The sequence below is a fragment of the Melozone crissalis genome, unplaced genomic scaffold (genome assembly GCF_028551555.1).
Source record: "Melozone crissalis strain CALT ecotype California unplaced genomic scaffold, PUWL_Pcris_2 ptg000050l_1, whole genome shotgun sequence".
NCBI lineage: Eukaryota > Metazoa > Chordata > Aves > Passeriformes > Passerellidae > Melozone > Melozone crissalis.
In genome coordinates this window covers 1,402,376-1,422,288 of record NW_026535828.1, presented here as the reverse complement: position 1 = coordinate 1,422,288, position 19,913 = coordinate 1,402,376, and the positions used below count along the sequence as shown (strand labels likewise).

The following is a 19,913-nucleotide window of genomic DNA, read 5'->3' as shown; positions in this document are numbered from 1 at the left end:
TATTTTTGTGCTGAGTTTCTTTGCTTTATCCGGAGACTCTGACAGTTCTTCTGGATGCTAAGTGTTCCAAACTGACAGGCTGCCCATGTCATTTTAGCAACCTGACAGTCATCCCGGAGTCTCCTTGTCGCTTCTGTTCTTGCTTCTAATCTCCTTTTTTTAGATGGTCACTCATTCAGTTAATTCTTCACCCCTTCTTCAAACAATTTTCCGCTGTGATTTTAATTTAAAAGAAAGTTGAGATCCGAAGGCTCAATGTGTGTGAGTCCATGAATGTGTTAAAAGCAATAATTTGTATTATTCCTTTCCTGAAGTGATTCTACAAAGGTATTCTGAAAAATATCTTATTCTAAAATGTATACAATATGATTTACTGAGTCACTCTAAGAGAACTCTTAGACTTTAGACTTTGAGCTTACTTTGCTGCTGATGCTTTTATTGGCATATGTATATTGCTTAAATTAATAAAGGATTGTAATTTGACTGAGACTTTAGATTGCCTGATCTGTCTACACTGGCTTCCAGTACATTACACTTTTTTGTCTACCTTATTTCTAAACTCGTCTGTGTTTTGCAGCAGCCTCTGGTTGTTCTTTTGCTTTTATTCCCTGGAATAAACACCACAGTTAGTTCTTGTTATTTTCTCCTCAGGAAGAGGGGAAATCAAGTTGCTGCTCAGTCTTTTTCATCAGCTTAAGGAGATTAAATCTTGGTAGCTCTGCGCTGCAAGCTCTCCATTTTTCCAGCAGCCTCTCTAAAACGTGTACACCAGCGTTTGGCACACAGCGTGTCATCACTCTGTTAGCCAATGACATGTATAAAATCACCTGGAGCTTGTGCCTGGGGGTGGCTCATGGTCTGTTTTGTCAGGATGACACTCGCTTCAGAACTGCTTTTTTCCAGGGAATGCTTCCTCAGTCTGTGTTACTCATGGTTAAATATGTATGACTGTGGTAAAACTCATGTTGTCTGACCACAAAGTTAACAAAGAGCTCATCCGATTCTCTGTGCATGCTCTGTCCTTGTTCCCCTTTCCTGCTCCTTGCTTTCTCTAATTTCTCCCAGCTTTCAAAGCTCTCTGCAGTCTTCTTGGCTGCAGTTTTATTAATTTGTGTGTTTTTCTGGAGCTCAGCCAAATTGACTGGCAACAGGCAGCTGTCTTCTGCCTCAAGAACTTCCTCAGTTCTAATGAGGTTTTACTGGCCTGACTCAGAATGTTACCTGAAACAACACACTGCTGTCTTGCACCTAATTACAACAGATTTTAATTATCATTGATTCTTAATTACACTGACCTACAGAAAATATGAGCCAATTATAGACTGTTGCATTGTCAGTTGCATTCCCAACTTTTATATAGATTCTTCTAGAGTGTTGATTTCCCTCATTTCAAACTGTACAATCAAACTGAGATGTAGATTCTGAAGGAGGGGGATTTATTTATTTGTTTTTATTATTTGCTCAACTTAGGGGTAGGCAAAGCCATATGCAACTACCAGGCAGGTCTGATTTTATTAAATCATATAAAATTCAGGAGTAGCTGGGATTATTGGGCAAGTTTGTGTAAGGTGTTCCAATTCTCCTCCATTCCTAGTTATCACTGTTTCATTTGTAATGTATTAAGGAATCACATTTTTCAATCATTTCATGAGTGTTTTTTTTAATATGCCTAGCGTGTATTTTCATAGAGAAAAACATGTTTCAAAATACTCTGCATCTCTCTGATAGAAATAGCTAAAATGAGTTCAAAATGTCTAAATGTTTAAAGAGAACAACACAGAATCTAAAAAAAAAGGAATATGGTCTGAAGCTTTTTATATTTCCAGCCTGTAGATTAAGTAGGTGATACCCTTCCAGATACCTATTTGTTATTGTGTTTTACCCTCCAGCACCCACCTTTTCTTAAATATTTGGTTATTCTCTCTGGTTTTGCATTTTTGATGCTATTTCATTTCTTACATAGCCAGTTCTGAGTCCTGAAAGGAGACTCCATCGCCACTGTATTAATCTCTGTGTGCAAAATGAGGTTTTATGTGTTTCCCTGTGTACTCTGTTTGTGACACTTGAATACCAGTTTTACAGGGATGCTGGGACTGTTGGAAAAGGCCATTGTTTCAGAGTGCAGTTGGATTCAGGCCAGGGATTTAACCCCATTCCCAGTGGTAAGATGGAATCCTGCTTATAAGTATGTTCTCCAGTGGCATTTGTGGTCCCACAGTGGTCTGGGGAGAGCTGCAGGGGTTGTTTTAAAGGGAAGGGTGATGTGCACAGCTGCTCCTGCCATCCTTCCTAGTGAAGAAGGGTTTTTCACTGCGAGTTTTCCAGTCTGGAGCAGATGACCTGTCGTGTTGTAGGTGACTGGTACGAGCAGCTGTACCCGCTGGTGGTCACGCTGAAGGACTGCATGGCAGAGGTGGTGACCAGGGCCAAGCAGTCCATGGCCTTTGTCCTGCTCCAGGAACTTGCCTGTGGCTTGCCCCAGTGCCTGATGCTGACCCTGAGGAGAGACATCGTCTTCAGCCAAGCAGTAGGTTGTCTTGTGTCGCTCACTTCCTTCTCTTGCTCTAATTATAAGCATACTCTTCATGCCAGTGTTTGTGGGTTTCTTTCTCATTGGTTTTTTTTTTTTCCCTTACAATTTGATACAGCTTTTTCATTTATTTTCCATTATATTCACCTAAATAATTTATAATGTGGTAAGAAATTAAATAGGAAGTAGAAATCCATGGTACTGGCTAGGCAGCATCCAAGCCAGGGAGATTTTTTTCTCCTGGTCACCTTGGAAATAGGGAGAAGACAATTTGTTTTCAGTTTGTGGCAGTGTTTTAAGTGTTTAAATACTATTAGCATGTCTTTCCTTAGAACTGTCTTTTCTTGGCAAATAACTGAAGCTCTTTATGTCTTCTCCTGTATATCATGTTTTTTTCAGATAGATTTTTTTCTAAACATTTCACTTAATTTCTCTCTTAAGTTGGCAGCTGCCTAGGAGATTCAGTTACATTAGATGTTGAACCACTTTCAAATCCATCAGAATTCACATGTTTAATTCACAGTCTTGCATGTTTGAAGCCTGACAAGTGAGGTTCTGGTCTTATTTATGTCAGTGTAAATAACACACAATGATACAAAACAAATTAAGCTTATCTAATATACCTTAACAGAATATTTCACTACTTTATACACCCCCAAAAAACCCATCAAAATACATTATTATGAAATCATGTACTTAGTCACTAAACAGAAATACCTATGCTGATTTCTCAAATATGTAGGTGCTACCTCTGTTGTGTATAATGATGGCAAGCCTCATTTTAACTGTTTGTCTTGTAACAGTTGAAATGTCTTGTATCTGTTTGTCTTGTAACACTCTTGCACATGTTTTAATTATCTTTACAACTCGCTGGATTGGTCTGTGGTTTTGCAATCAAATTGCACACAGGTTTACATGATCAAGGATTTTTACAACAGCTTCACACTGTTGGATTGCTGGTGCAGTATGAAGGACTCCTTAGCACATACAGTAAGTATTGCTCTTGAACAAAGTTTCTTATGTTCCCTGCCCAGAAGTTACCCAGGAAGTTCTTATTTTAACCTCAGCAAGCCTCTTATTTGGCTTGCTGAATCAAATCTTGTCCTTACAAGACAGTAGACTTGCACATAATAGCACAGCTGAAGTCATTGACACTGTGTTGTTAATTCTGCAGCAAAAGTTATTAATCTGTTTCATTCTGAGTTCCTCAGAGAACACGGCCTGCTTATTGTTCCATGCAGACCTGACCCAAAATAGCAGGTTTATAAAACTAATGCAAACGGAAGATTTAAACACTTACTGCTTTTATCAGCCTCGGCCCTGATCCCCAGTGCTGATAATGTGAAGATAGCCTGAAAACAGTTTCATAGTTTGTTACACATGCCATTATTTGATATGTATTAAAAAGGAAATTTGGAGGGAGAAATTGCCTTATGTTTCAAACTTTGAACTAGATCTATTGGAATCATTCCCTGAATCAGAGATTTTGACTAAAGTAGAGGAATTTAGCATTTGTGCAGCTTTATTATGCAGTTGCTCATTTGGAGATAGCTGTCTTCTTCATTTTACATGATGCTTGTTTTTATTCTCAAAACCTTTGTCCTCCATCAGCAGGAAAGCCTTTTGAAAACTTTCAGAATAGACAAAAATGGCTTTTCTGAGGTTATTTTATGTCTATATAGAGCAGGCTGATTTTCAGAATTGCTTAATACTCATGGTTACCATTTAGGGCACAGAATTGTCAGCAGTTCAAGAAATGAGTCTGGTTTTATGTAGGTTACTGTAATGTGGATTTAGAACTGTGATTTTTAGATGCACAGACTGGAAAATATATTGCTTTGCCCTGACCTATACAGTGACTGATCTGCCAACTCTGTTAATAGTCTCTTTAATCTTTTCATGTAGGTGAAGAAGCAGGGATGCTCGAAGACATGGCTGTGGGCATTTCAGATTTGCAGAAAGTAATGTTTAGAGTAATTGAAGCCAAGTCAGAAGATTTTTTGCCTATTATAAGTGGAAGGCGGTAAGAACTTTGTTTCTTGGAGCCCAGGAAACTGAGCTGCAGTTTTAATCTGTAGCCCATGAAACCCGTCTAATGGTTTTCTTGTTGCTGAGTTCTGTTTTATTGAAAGTGCATTGTTTTACTTTTTAGAAGGTGAGTTAGTAGGGATTCTAAAAGCCAGTAGGCTCTGGGTTACTCTCCTGATAAAAAGCTGAAGTTCCAGTTACTAATACAGATTAATCTGAGCAGCGTCTGTGTTGTGCAGAGCTGCTGGTGCATTATTCACACATGGATACTGAACCCTGGGCAAGTGACAAGGCCATTGTTTACAAATGTGGTCTCTAACTGAGAAACTTTGCTTTTGAATGTCCTGAATTTGTATTTCAGCATGAGAAATGAAACTGCAGTTCCAAGAGTTAGGCCTTGATTGTTTTTAAGATGGAAACCAAAAAACTCCGATGCCACTTAGTATTAAAAACTTAGTAGTCACTTTTAAAAATGGAAGCCTTTTTTAGCTGCTGAAAATCACACAGGACATAGGCAGTCTCAGAAATCCTTGCACAAAATCACTTATCCTTTATGAATCTCACGTGAGTACTGCTGAATGTCAGGACATATACTGCAATACTCCGTTTATTTTGGCTATTTGAGGGTTAACAAGATTGGAATGGATTTTTCATCTTTATTATTATTCTAGTCTGAAGCTCCAAATAGTTTTATTTTGCAAAAATCACTTCCTTAATAGTATCATTGCTCTTAAGATGACTGTAAATTAAATTCAGCTAAAAGCAGGAACTTTTAGAAAATATATGTTTCCTCTGAAGGGGGCTTTCACCACTGATTTACTTAATTAATCTGGATGATTCACTCTCATCATATGGGCTTTCTGAGAAGGGATTGAATAAATAACAGGAAGGCTGGAATATGATAGGCAATACAATGGGAATAATTAAAATTAAAAAAATTTTAAAAATAAAATCTACAAGGTTTATGTGGAGGAGTGCCATTCCTCTTAGAGCTGTGATAAGACTGCTCCTATCAAACAGCATTGGAAGTGAACCGTAAAAAGAAAAGATGAAAAGGTGAAAATCTAGTTATTTTCTAATAATTTTTTTAGAAACCCTCCATTTTTATTTTGGTTGTTATATGGTATGGCTCAATAAATGAGAGTGAAAGACTGTAGAAATGCAAGACAGAAAAATCAAACTACAAATTCTTATCTTGAAGAGTCAGCATATTTACTTGTAATTGTTTTTTCTAGGAAAGTGCTTAAACCTGACATTCTGTGTGCACAAACAAATCAATCCAAAGTGTGTGGCACTGTCTAGCAGTGCACTGATCATCTGGTGTGGGTGGTAGACACCAGCCACCCAGGGGAGGTGAAATTCTGTTCAGGAGCTCACATGCTTTTATTAGAGGCCATTCTTTTATTAGAGGCGCTTTTGGAACATTCTTTACAGAATCACAGAATATTTTGAGTTAGAAGGGACCCATATGCATCATCAAGTGCAACTCCTGGCCTTGCACAGGGCTTCCCAAGAATCACACCCCGTGCCTGAGAGTTCAGATGCTTCTTGAACTCTGTGAGGCTTGGTGCTGTGACACTTCCCAGGGGAGCCAGTTCAACCTGCTCAACCATTCTCTGGCTGAAGAAACTTTTCCTGACATTCAAGAACCCCATCCTCACTCTTGTTTTCATTGTTGCTAGTGAACATTACATTATAGAGGTCCAGCTCCCAGCAAAGATGTTTGAGCTGCTGCCACAAGAGATTAAAGAGGGAAAGCTGCTTCGCATGTATCCAGTGCTCTTTAATGTTGGAATCAATGAGCAGCAAACACTGGCAGAGAGGTAAGGAAAAGTCACGTTGCATTTTCTGTCCAAGTACTCCATGCTGGTACAGGCTATCTCTCAGGATTAGAAACAAATCTTCTTTGTTATTTGCTCTTAGACAATCTCACATTGACTCAGTGTGTATTTTCAAAGGTATTAAAGGAAATAAACACAAGCTATGAAGCAATGTAGAACAGTGAAAAAGTCCAGATGAAGATAAGATCATAAGCAGGGCTCCGTTTCACAGAGTTGGTGCCATGTTTCTCTTGGATACAGGTGCAAAATGGATTTCTATTTCAGATGCAGAATTTTGGTTGTATGCAGTACTCTGAAATTCTCACACAAGTTTGAAAATTCAAAATTCTTACATCTTGAAGATGGGTTTGAAGAGACCAAACAAGTGATAAGCTAGAGAAATTAGTACTCCTCTGCAACAGATTGCTGGAAACTAATTAATTAGTATAAAAATAGTCATGGATTCACCAACGTATTAATTTTCTCTTCCAAGAGAAGGGTATCTGTCAGTCATGTTAAATTACCACATTTGTGCAGGGCTAAAACTGCAAAGTAGAAGTCAAGATGTCAATACAGACAGCTACTTTGTTAAAACTTCTTTTCTTTTAGCTGCTTTTATTAACAGAGCGTCCAAAATACCTAATGCTTATCTTGAGGTTGCATTTGCTCTAAGCCAAAAGCTTATAGCAAAGCTGTAGCTGGAGTAATGGAGGGATACAGTGAAAATCCTTAACCTGGGTAATAGGCAAGAAGTTAAACACCACAGGATTTTATCTCCTGTTCACTGTAGACAGCCAAGTAAACCCAGTCTTTTAAAGAAGTCTACTAAAGAATGTCATTAGGTAGCTTTGTGAATGTTTATGGGACACTTCTCCAAGTTGAGTGGTGGTATGTGAGAAAATTTAGGCAGAAAGTTGAAATGGGAGACATAGACTGAATCTAAAGACAGTAAAATCTGGCATTTTACTGTGAAAGAGCTGGATAGCTGGTTAGAGAACTTGGAAACTTCTTGAAAATGAAAATAGGTTATTCTGATGACATAAAGAGAAAAGTGCTGAGAGGAGTGACGTGGCCAAACTCATAATGTGCAAAACCAACAAAATCAGTCATGACAGTTCTGAGTGGGACACTCAAAAAATAAGAGGTAAGACATGATGTGGTAAGCAAGAAGCAGGCTGGTGGGAGCTTACACGAGTGAGATAGGCAGGAAGGACTGAGTTATGAATAGTCTGAGGAAAAATTTGACAACATTTAGAAATAGCCTGATTACCTGGGGGCTTGTAGAGGAGTTGGTATGAAAAGATGCCTGGCTTGCAAGTGAAGTGGCAGGAAGTGTTGTTCCCAGTGGTCATTTTACATTGTGTGCAAAGAAAGCCATAGGAGAAAACAAAATAACTGCATATTTATAAATATGGATATGTACTAATATCTGCCAAGAAAATAAGTTCAATGCAGAAGCAGCTTTAATGCATGCAGTTACAGTCTGCTTTTGTCTTAATTCAAAATGCTGCTTAACTCCTAAAGTTATACATTTGTTTTTGAGACTGAAAACACCACACACGATTTATGGCTAAAAACATGGAGGGGTTTGTGGGATAAAGAACCTGAGAATATAAAAACACTTTCGTGGCAAATTTCTAGGAAATGTTACTGTATTAGAAAAAAAATCTTTTAATTTGTTTTTTGATAGAATACACTTGAGAATGTTTCCGATTTAAAAGAAATGTTCTCATGTGACAGTGCAGCAATGGCTACTAAGGAAGTAGTTACATCTTCTCCCTGTGGCCTGTTGAAATATTTGCTTCCCTTGTTCCCAATTTAGCAGCATATTTGGTATCTTCTGATCTGTGTCCCCTTCTCTCTGAGTTTCTCACTTATCTGCCCATGCCTCTCTTCCTGTACTCCTCCATTCCCGTTTCAAATCTATTCTGAAGATGAATTTCAAAACTTTGGCCCTAATTGTCATGGGGACATTCGTGTCTTTACAATCATATCTCTTGTAGTACCGTGAGATTTAGTTTCTTGGCATGTGAAATGTGGCTGTTGTAGAAATCTTGGTCTCAGAGAGAAAGATATTTGTTTTTATAGCTACAGTTATTTTGTAGATAAGCTTCTCTTCCATCTTGTGTCACTTCCATATTATCCAGCTCTTACAGAAATTGGTATGCTTAAGCAGTAGCAGCACTAAGAGATGGAGAGTTGGTGTTCTCTGCCTGTGGTACCCAATTTTTGGAATTGGAATTCCCCCAAAGTGCCTTTCCATTTATTCACGATTTGTGAGGGGAAAAGAATAAGTGCCTTATTGCATGTTTGTAAATAGATTGCTTTGTTAATAAACTTTTGGAAGAAGTATGCATCAGCGATGATCTCGTTTCCAAAAATTAATTCCAAAGCATACAAGAACTTAACTACTGCATGTTTGACAAAATCTAATGCATTTAGCACCAAAGTTATTTCTTTATGCAAAGAAATAACTATGAAGGATAATTTATCTTTTGTTGTTGTTTGTGGGTTTTGGGTTTTTTTCATAATTTATTGTGTATTTTCATAGGTTTGGAGATACCACTTTGCAGGAAAACATTAACCAGGAAAACTTAGAGCTTCTCAAAGAATATTACAAGTTATTTACAGAAAAAATGCCTCCTGATTGTGAGTACAAAATAATGCAATGTCCAAATCGGTTTGAAAAGCTTTGAGTAGGTAGAAGGTTATAAGACAGTAATATTAGCAGAATCCCATAACTTGTTCCATAAATTTAAACATTTTGTACCTGTACATGACCCTGCTGGTCTCAGGAGTGATTTCAGGCCTTGTGCCACAGCAGAAACTACAGAGAAAATGAAACAGAAGAATGATGAACTGAACAGCTATTTTAAGTTATTAAAATAATAAGTTTGTTAATATTTCATGTAGAGGACAGTCTGTACCTACTGTATTTTTACATAAATACTTGGTGGGCAATTTCATCAGCTTCAGTCATACCCTCTGTTCTTATTCTGAAAATATGTTGAGGTTTGGTGAACCATGGAGAAATCTGCAGATCAAATACAAGCAATGAGCCACATCATCATTATATGAACGACAAGGTTTCATTGGAATAGGCCCTGTATTCCACTTCTGTAGAACTTCTGTATTATAAACATAAGCATTACTATGCTGTTACTCTGATTGCCAGAAGCAAGGACTGAAGAAAACATCTGCATCAATCGAATCCTGTTAGTTTTAATGCCCAAACTATAGTCCCAAATGTGGGAGATTTAACTGCCTGATGTTTAAATGCTATGTAAAACTTTAATACATCACATGCGTATGTATACATGTTTATCTCTTATATCAGGATGATTTTAATTTGTTAATCATTTTGACAGAAACAAAAGCCCTTCCTAAATGATGGGCAGGATGCCCATCCATCCCCCCACAGACCTAGTATTTATTTCCAGGATGTCTACAGAGAAACTCATACAATAAGTTGGGTGATTAATTGAGGGGAATCTTGCTAAGAAAACATCCTCGAAAAACTAACCTCATGCAGGTTAGGACTAAGGTAGATCTGCTACCTCATAAATGGATTTTATTTTATAAAATACTACATGCAGACAGTATTGGCTACTTTTCATTAACACAATTTAAACTTGTACTGCCTTCCTGAAGGATTATTAGTGAGCCACACAGTTCCTGGACTTCTTTCAGACTGTGAAGGCTTTTGAGAACTAATTGTGTCTAGTTCATCGTGTATTTTCTGGTTATTATAACTTTCTTGCTTTTTTTCTTTACCTTTAAGAACTCAGTCTCTTCTTTATACAATTTTTTGTGGAACATAAAGCATCTTTTGGTTCCACTGCCCTTCCCAGTAGCTCCCTGCCAGTATACAGAGTCAGTCTTTTGCCTTGGAGAAATGTGCCTTTTAAACCAGCCCCCTGGGAAAAAAGGGAAGCTCTCAAACTTGTTCATTTGTGGCAGGACTTAATCCCACTCCTGTTCCCCCTCGTCTGGAAGACAAACCTCCATACAAGGCTGGCAGCAACCCTGGTGCTGGGGCCACGTGAGAGGCATTCAATATTGATGGCTTTTTGATGGTTTTGTCCCACCTATCCAGATAATTTCCTATAATGCCAAATCTGTGCTACAAAATCAATGCAGGACTGTGTTCCCAAAGCTGTCAGTTCCAAACAGTGCTCAAAAAGCCCAACAGAATTTGAGCATTTGCAGCCCTATTTGCCAGGCTGTTGGATCCACCCTTGGTAGCCTCCCTGGCCTGCTGCCTCATTCATATATTCCCTTTCAAAGAATTCAATTTCCCACTCCCTGAAAGGTATTGCCACCTTCGCTGTTAGTTTTCCTCTTGTGTCTGTATTTCTCCTTGGCAATAATAGTCTTGCTTGTAACTAAGCATCCACTGACTTTCTGTCTTTAGGATGAACATACACTTCGTCATTTACCCATTTGTTAACTTCTTAAATTCTTTTAGCAGAAACTGAAAATAAGAGCATGTTTCCAGCAAGGTTCCTACCAAAAATGCTGACCAAATATAGCTCAAAATGGTACTGCTTTTATAGAAATACTAAGACAGTAAGGGTCCAAAAACGTAAGATAGTTGTTTAGTAGTACGTAAGTACCTGAAAACAAAAAGGCTGTTTGGTATTTCCAGGCTTCTCCCCCTTATCAGCCTGATTTGGTGGTTTGGTACTGTGGGGGACCCAAGGAGTTTAGGCCATTGATCATTTCCAGTCAAGGTGCAACCCCTTTGGCAGTACTGTGAATTAGGAGACTCTTGCTGTACCTGTGCTGAAGTCATCCCTCTGAGATGTCACGTTTTCTGCTGTGACCCAAAGGAAAGCTACTGGGAGCAATAGAATGTTTAGTGATACATTTGCATCATCTCAAAGCATCTTTGCCATTTTGTGCTCTCTGTTTTAAAGAAACAGATGCACCCATAAGTGTAATAGTCTAGCAGAGTGTGATGTGGTTTTATGTGCTCTACATTATCTAATGTACAATCAGAGCTTGTGATACAGAGGTAAAACAATCCACATTAAAATTATTGCAAAACAGATTCTGGATGTACGTTTTCCTCCCTTTTTCTTTTTTTCTTGTTTGTTTGTGAGTTTTTTTAGACAGCACAGTATGACTGGAGCAACTTAGTTCTTTTTGAATAGATTTAAAGTACTTCTTCCTATGAATCATGGATAAGGGAAACTACAGAATTTATTAGATGTAAAAGGTAAAAGCCTGTTGATGAGAGGGATCATTCCAACTTGGATCACGTTAGGAGAATGGATATTGACCTTCATTAATACTTCCCTCATTTTTTTTCTTCCAATTGAGTATAAGTTTTTGGGCTTGGGTTTGGGGCTTGGGTTGTGGGGTTTTTTCCCCTCACTGGATGGATAATTTACTTTCTCTGCTTGAAGAAATCCATTGATCAATTTAGTTTCACTTTGTTCCACTTGATTCTGGCCCCTTTATTTGGTGATAACTATGATTTAAATTCTTTTTACTTTGCCACCATGAGAAGAAATAATTTCAAAAAACAGATTCTGCATGTTTTTATTGATTTTCAGAACTAGCAAGGATAAATGCAACATTAGAAAAATCCCTCCTCTATATACATATGAAACAGAGGGGGAAATTAAATTGCCTACTCTTGAATTTTTGCTGGAGATGTAGGATAAATTAAACTTCAACTTAAATTCCATACCCAGAACAAGCAGGTAAATTTTTGGATTTTAAGCAAACTTGAAATTATTTTCTACTTCAAAATAAAGCCCCACTTAATTTCAGGAGAAAGATACTTTGTTACTTTTTAGAGGGGATACTAAGTGCTGTTTAACCCTTATCTTACATTATAGAAAAATCTAAGGCATATTTTAAAACAAAAACTAGATGTTTCAATTTGAAAACAAAACCCTAATTTTTTACTTTAATTTTAAAAAATAATCATCCCATCAAAGCAGGTTGTAATACACTCAGTTTTTTTTTTATTTTTCTGATTTCTTTTGAATGTCTGTAATAGCTGATGAACAGAACTACAGCAGAGATTTGGTTTTGTTTTTCACCATCCATTTATAAGATAAAGGTTGAAGATACTTCAAATTTCCACGTGAAGATCTTAGGGAGGACAAGGCAATACTCAAAAGACATAAGGTTTGCTTATTCCTTAAATATTTAGCTGGTAATTTCTATCCTGTGTTCCAAAACAAGGCTGTAAATAATAGACCTGTTCTTTACCATGAGCGTTCTTTAGTCGGGACAATCATATCACCAACCTTATCAAAATGAGCAACTTTTTTCGTCCTTTTTTCCCAGGTTTACCACATTTTCAAGAACAAAATGATTTAAAGGGATTGCTAGAAAGTCTTCATCAAAATATCCAGGCCAAAAAGAGAAAGAATGTAGAAATCATGTGGCTGGCTGCAACGGTGAGCTCTCTTGTTTCAAAGAAATTGATGAACTAACCATAAACTCATTTTCATAAGCTTGCTGACTTTGTAACTGCAATGGATTTTAAGGAAATGACTGGAAAACTCACTGGTTAAAGGAGGCAGATGTGCTGTAATAGTTTTTTGCAGACAATTTCTTTTTCTCACTTTTTAAACTGGTAGAACCTGCTAGAATTTGAGTGATTTGTTTGATAGCCATTCTTTGATAATATAAAATTACTCAAAATAATTTTTTAGTGTCCTTGAGGTATGATGTGGGACACGATTGCTTGGTTCCCTTACTTTAACTTTCTGAAATGTGTATTTCTGGTCCTAGTGATCTACACACTGTTATTCTATATTCCATTTATTTATTGAAAAAGATGTAAGAAGAAAACTTTGTCAGTGCAGTAGCTGTGCAATATCACTTTTTTATTGCAGTGGAAGTACAAGATTCCACATATGAGCCCATCACTCATCCAGAATAATTACCTGGGATTTTTTTACTTTATTTTATAAATGATTTTTTAATATTTTAAAATTTTTTTAGGACTCATTCACATCGAATAGCCCCAATGAATCGGGGGCTTCCAAAGATACTAGTGCAAAGAGAATTAATCTCTTCAATGAAACAGTTCTTTCACATAATTATTTAAGCAGATTATCATATAGTACTTGTTTTAAATCCCAGTGCAACTGTTCAAATTTTTAAACAGATTTAACTTTTAAAATTTTCAATTATATGATGGAAGAAACACTCATAGGTTCTCCTTCACTATCCTGTACCTCTTTGGATTCTAAGTAAGATTCCCTTAATTGGTTCCCTAAATTAAACTTTTGAGATTGTCCTCACCATGGTATCACAAAGAACTTAAAGGCTCTAAGTATTTTCTGATTTTTATAGAATTTAATAGTATTTATTGTTTAATAGAATTTCTAAGAATGCAATTAGCATTAGATGAAGAAACACTTATTTGCTGGACTGACACTGGTCATGTTTCAGTTCATGTTCCAGTTCATCCTGCGAGCTCTCCCATGATAGCCAATGCGGGAAGTTTCTTTTTGTGATTCCTGCTGTAGTTTATTGCCTTGCTGCATTCTCACAAACATTTTGAGGTTTTGTACCATTACAGCTGTGATTCCCCAGGGATAGGTGTAAGCAAAGTATTACCTTTTCTCAGGACAGGTTATATCTGGGAAATGGTAGATTTGGGCACAGAAGCTCTCCTTCAATTTTTCTTTTTCTAGTAAAATATCATTTGAAACCATAGTATAAACTAATGGAATGATACAACCACAGATTGATTCCTAAGAGGAGGAATCATCCTCCAAAATGTCATGTTTCCTTTATGTGTTATAACTTTTTCAAAGTATAAGTGAAAGTAGACAATCCATGGCAGCAATTTGTTAAACTTTATTAATTGTGAGCCATACATTGAACAGTTCACCTGTTGAAAATAAAAACTATGTAAGTTAGATGTGTCTGACTCCATACCTTCACAAGAAGTTAGTCTGCTACATTCATGTTTGTGAGTTAAGACTCACCATATCTTCATTCATCAGATATTCAGACAATTTAGCTTTCATTGAACAGGGCAGCTGCTGCATTCAGTGAGGAAACGGTGAAGGAACTGTTTCTTTTATAGTTATGAAAGTCCCATGTCAAATTCAGGAATTCAGTGTACTGGTACTAACTTCCAGAAGATGTTTTCTTCTTGAGAAGTGCTGTAGCTGTCTGGAAGCCCTCGCTGGGCTTGCAGAGCTGTAGGGCTGCGCAGCCTGGTAGGAAGGAAGGGCTGACCTGTGGGGCCTGCCCGTGTTTCAGATTTGCCGCAAGCTGAACGGAGTGCGCTTCACCTGCTGCAAGAGTGCCAAAGACAGGACATCCATGTCAGTGACGCTGGAGCAGTGCTCCATCCTGAGGGACGAGCACCAGCTGCACAAAGACTTCTTCATCCGGGCGCTGGATTGCATGAGGAGGTACGTGGGGCTCCATGGAACTCTGAGCCAGGCCAGGGCTGCCAGCGAACAGGGCCTGAGGCTGGTTCTGAGGGCCCAGCAGAGCCTGAGGCAGGTTCTGAGTGCCCAGCAGAGCCCAGGGCCACGGGCACACAGGGTCTGAGGGTGGTTCTGAGTGCCCAGCAGAGCCTGAGGCTGGTTCTGAGTGCCCAGCAGAGCCCAGGGCCACGGGCACACAGGGTCTGAGGGTGGTTCTGAGTGCCCAGCAGAGCCCAGGCTGGTTTTGAGTGCCCAGCAGAGCCCAGGCTGGTGCTGAGTGCCCAGCAGAGCCCAGGGCCACGGGCACACAGGGTCTGAGGCTGGTTCTGAGTGCCCAGCAGAGCCCAGGCCTGCCTGCACAGGGTCTGAGGCTGGTTCTGAGTGCCTAGCAGAGCCCAGGCTGGTGCTGAGTGCCCAGCAGAGCCCAGGGCCACGGGCACACAGGGTCTGAGGCTGGTTCTGAGTGCCCAGCAGAGCCCAGGCTGGTGCTGAGTGCCCAGCAGAGCCCAGGCTGGTTCTGAGTGCCCAGGGCCACGGGCACACAGGGTCTGAGGCTGGTTCTGAGTGCCCAGCAGAGCCCAGACTGGTGCTGAGTGCCCAGCAGAGCCCAGGGCCACGGGCACACAGGGTCTGAGGCTGGTTCTGAGTGCCCAGCAGAGCCCAGGCTGGTGCTGAGTGCCCAGCAGAGCCCAGGCTGGTTCTGAGTGCCCAGGGCCACGGGCACACAGGGTCTGAGGCTGGTTCTGAGTGCCCAGCAGAGCCTGAGGCTGGTGCTGAGTGCCCAGCAGAGCCCAGGGCCACGGGCACACAGGGTCTGAGGCTGGTTCTGAGGGCCCAGCAGAGCCCAGGCTGGTGCTGAGTGCCCAGCAGAGCCCAGGCTGGTTCTGAGTGCCCAGGGCCACGGGCACACAGGGTCTGAGGCTGGTTCTGAGTGCCCAGCAGAGCCCAGACTGGTGCTGAGTGCCCAGCAGAGCCCAGGGCCACGGGCACACAGGGTCTGAGGCTGGTTCTGAGGGCCCAGCAGAGCCCAGGCTGGTGCTGAGTGCCCAGCAGAGCCCAGGCTGGTTCTGAGTGCCCAGGGCCACGGGCACACAGGGTCTGAGGCTGGTTCTGAGTGCCCAGCAGAGCCCAGACTGGTGCTGAGTGCCCAGCAGAGCCCAGGGCCACGGGCACACAGGGTCTGAGACTGGTTCTGAGGGCCCAGCAGAGCCCAGGCCTGCCTGCACAGGGTCTGAGGCTGGTTCTGAGTGCCCAGCAGAGCCCAGGCTGGTTCTGAGTGCCCAGCAGAGCCCAGGCCTGCCTGCACAGGGTCTGAGGCTGGTTCTGAGTGCCCAGCAGAGCCCAGGCCTGCCTGCACAGGGTCTGAGGCTGGTTCTGAGTGCCCAGCAGAGCCCAGGCCTGCCTGCACAGGGTCTGAGGCTGGTTCTGAGTGCCCAGCAGAGCCCAGGCCTGCCTGAGCAGCAGCCTGACTGCTGCTGGGTCACCTCAGGGCAGGCTCTTTGCAGCGGTGTGTTTTATCTGTCATTAACAGTTTGTGAGACAGATATGTGAAATCTTGCAAGGGTCAGCTCACCGACTGTAGAATATGAGCAGTAGTCTGAGCAGCAGTTGCTTTTAAAAAAAGTTATCTTTCAATTTTGAGGGTATTTTAAAAACCATTTGCGCAGTCATTAAATTTTTTGTTCGACATCTACACAAACACTGAGAAAGCAAAAGAAAAATTTGTTACGCATGGCAATTCTTACTAGTCACGTTATTGAAAAGAAACATCCAAGTAGGTTTGGACTGGTGGTGTTTGCCACTAATACCTGATGAAATCTTTACTGCGCTTTAGAAGAAGTGAATTAAAACATGTTTTATTCTAAATTGCAACTATGCAGAAATTGAGGCTGATATTATCAGGAATGTGTAATTAAAAGATGTAAAGATTTTTCATTACCTGAGTCTTTGATGAATAAAAAAACCTTCTTGAGCAAACAAATGTCAATCATAAAATTAATCCACATGCTAGATTATCTAAAGAAACTTTCATCATTGGTTTTAATGAGCTTAATCATATAGTTTTAATCATATAGTAACAGTTCTAATCACATTGTCAAGAGGAGTTTTAAAATGTGTATCCCCGACACTAGAATAACATATAACAAAGGTCACTGCAAAACTAATAGAAAATATTTTGGTCAGCCTGCAAAGAAGTAACTGAATCATATCTTGGACTTTTCTTAAACACAAATTGTTTGTATGGTGGCTTTATAAAGATCCTAATAAGTAAACAAGCATGTTTACGGTCTGTAATGGGTAATTCTGGACCTTCATATTTATTATTGCCAGAATAGGTGCTTAATGTGTAGACTAATACTGTAGGTTTGCCCACATAAACCCTTTGTCCTTTGGCAAAGATAGCTGCTCTGAAGAGAAAAGGTAATTTTATAAAGAGTAAATGAGCTGAGATGGCTTAGCTGTAGGTTTAGTTGACAAGTGCTACTAATGCAGTGAGATGTGGTGTGTTGAACTGAGCTGTATTGTTTTGGATGTATTGCACCTTGCATAAATCCCTCAGTCTCTGTAGTGATTCAGTGAGTGAATGAGTTTTGTGCAGTCTTTCATAACTACATATTTTATCATTAATGAATTCTGAGTTTTCTGTGTTAAATTTTGTTTTTTGGCATTTCAAATGCTTTTTTTTTTTTTTCTGGTATGTCTCCAATAAATACAAAAGTATGTAAACTACAGTAAGTTACCAGACAGGAAAATAATTTAATTACATAAAATCGCCATAATGTTAGAATAGCTTTGAGTAGAGTAGGAGATTGGAAAATTTTCACAGACATAAATATAATTTTAAAAAACCTGAACTTGTTAGTAAAAAAATGTAGTAGGTTTTTGTAGATCAAAATATAAATGGTTTTGAGTGGGTTTATGTCATGTGAGTGATTTGAAAGTTGAGAAGATTAACACATTAGTTATATTTGCAGGCAACAGTAATTTGAAGTCACAGAAGAATGTTGTAAAGGCAAAAAAATCAGAATAATACTTAAAAATTAAACAAGCAAATGGGTATATGAGGTTGAAGCACCATTACAAAAATGTAAAATCTATCAGTTATGCTGTACTTTCAAACAGACAAAAGCTTTATCCTGCTCTTGCCCTGTATATGAATTTCAGAACTGAATTAAAGTAGGTGAAAAATGAGTTACTTTGACTTGGGTAATAGGATTGTCTGAGGACTAAAGCAAAGGCTTTGCAGTAGTGGCAGTAGCATACAAAATAATTTGCACCATCAGGATAGTAAAGAAATAAATCTTCTAACTATGCTGGTTGCTATCAGTCTAACACAATACTAGAGGTTTAAAAATAAAATACAAAAAAAACCCAGCCAAATTCCTCTTTTTCCCTCCCGAATTCAAAATTTTCACGTCTAAGAAGAGAACCTATTTTCCTTCAAGGGCAGACAGAGAAAAACTATTTGCCATTTAATTTGCAATTTTAGCAGTTTTTTTCCCAATGAATCTTCTCTAGATCACTTTGTTAAAGTTTGTCAATCAAATCCCTTTGTGCTGATTGCCACAAATTGCTTTTAAGCCTTTCAGAAGAACAAGTAGACATGAAAAATTCAGTTTTACCATCTAGAATCCTAACAGTTTGGGTTGACCTTTGAAAGGCTTCTTTTAAGAGTTAACAGTGGGAGGTAGAGACTGCTGTGAAACTAAGTGAACTGTAGAAGTAAATGGTGATTCAAAAGCAGACTTTATTGGAAATGCCATAATTTTGAGATATGAAAATTATAAAGGTGCCTGTGTAGCCATTAGACTTTTTCTTTGTCTGCCAGTGGTGACAGAGCTTTTGCAGTGGAAAAAGGAAGCATGCGTTTACAGGTTCATGCTTCCTTGCCACCAGCAGCTTGGAGATGCTGCCCTCCTGTGTGCTGCTGCTTTTCAGCTTCTTCAGGGTGCCCAGAATTTTGAGCAATCCAGAAGTGATTCCCAAAGTTTCAGCGTATTTGCCTTGGTGTACATTGCATAACTCTGTTTTGGAAAATACTGCCTGTAGCTGTTCTTTTAATGACTTAGTTTGTAAGTGGAATTGTTGTCGTTTAGTGATAAACTCTACAATGTTTGTTGCTTCTTTATAAAAAAAGGCTGTACAAGAATGCTTCTATTAGTTCTTCCTTTCACTTATGAAAAATGTGGAAAATGAAGCAATGATGGCAATGCACACTTTCTCATTTACAATATGTAATAGATGGCTTTGTCCTCAGTCGTAAGTCTGGCCATTATGATGCTGCAATTGATGTGTACCTGGAGCAGCCATTCTATAAATAATTCCACATATTATAATTTCCTTGATATAGGTTTGTGACTTCCATTGATCTTAGTGACAGGCATAGTTCAGAATGAGGAAAATCAATATATCATCCCCTCTGTATCAAGTGCTTGTAATTCACATCGTATTAAAACCCTGTTTATAATGTCTCTGCCACTTCCAAGTCTCTTTTTGCAGGCATCAATATTCTTATTTTTCCCTTCACCCATACCTGAATGTTTCCTATCATTCAGTGTTAAGTCTATTCCAAGAGACAGAGAGGCACAAAACTGGTTTACCTGAGTTCATTGCAGTATCTGTCACATGGTTCTATTTTTTTGGTCTTTAGAGCTGACTGCTGTTAAGGGAGGATGGACTGGTGGGCAATGCATAATGAAGTAGCTCTGTAAAAAAAAATAGATTTTTTTCCCTTTTTAAAATTTATTTCTTTTCTGACTCTATTTAGCTTTATTGTTTCAGTGACAGGATCCCTTTTGGAGGCTGTGGGTCATGAATAACCTCAGGATCTCCTGTCATTGGGCATGTTTCCAATAAAGCCTCAAAGCAGTAACAAAGGCCATGACAAATCCACTGTCTATGGTGAATCCTCCATGCTGTCAGCCTTATCATCGTTCTGAGCTGGGCACAACACCTGTCACGTGTTTCTGACATTGAATACAAAATTTGACTCAGTGTGGCACACACTGTTTCCACTTGAAACGGTTAAGGATATTTCAGGGTGTCTTAGATAAAGTGCCTATCAAAAATCTCCCTGAAGCACGAGTTCAAAGAATGAATGATCTGGACAACAAGTAT

At 39.3% G+C, this 19,913-nt stretch overlaps 1 protein-coding gene across 1 annotated transcript in view; it reads left to right on the top strand.

Annotated features, from left to right (window-relative positions):
• LOC128943625 (inositol polyphosphate 4-phosphatase type II-like) overlaps window positions 1–19,913 on the top strand; it is a 133,267-nt gene that overhangs the window by 94,062 nt on the left and 19,292 nt on the right. Inside the window, exons 15-21 of the mRNA XM_054286518.1 lie at window positions 2,355–2,526; window positions 3,396–3,520; window positions 4,436–4,553; window positions 6,241–6,381; window positions 8,930–9,027; window positions 12,685–12,797; window positions 14,623–14,777. Coding sequence (XP_054142493.1) covers window positions 2,355–2,526; window positions 3,396–3,520; window positions 4,436–4,553; window positions 6,241–6,381; window positions 8,930–9,027; window positions 12,685–12,797; window positions 14,623–14,777 — 922 coding nt within the window. The remainder of the gene's footprint in view (window positions 1–2,354; window positions 2,527–3,395; window positions 3,521–4,435; window positions 4,554–6,240; window positions 6,382–8,929; window positions 9,028–12,684; window positions 12,798–14,622; window positions 14,778–19,913) is intronic.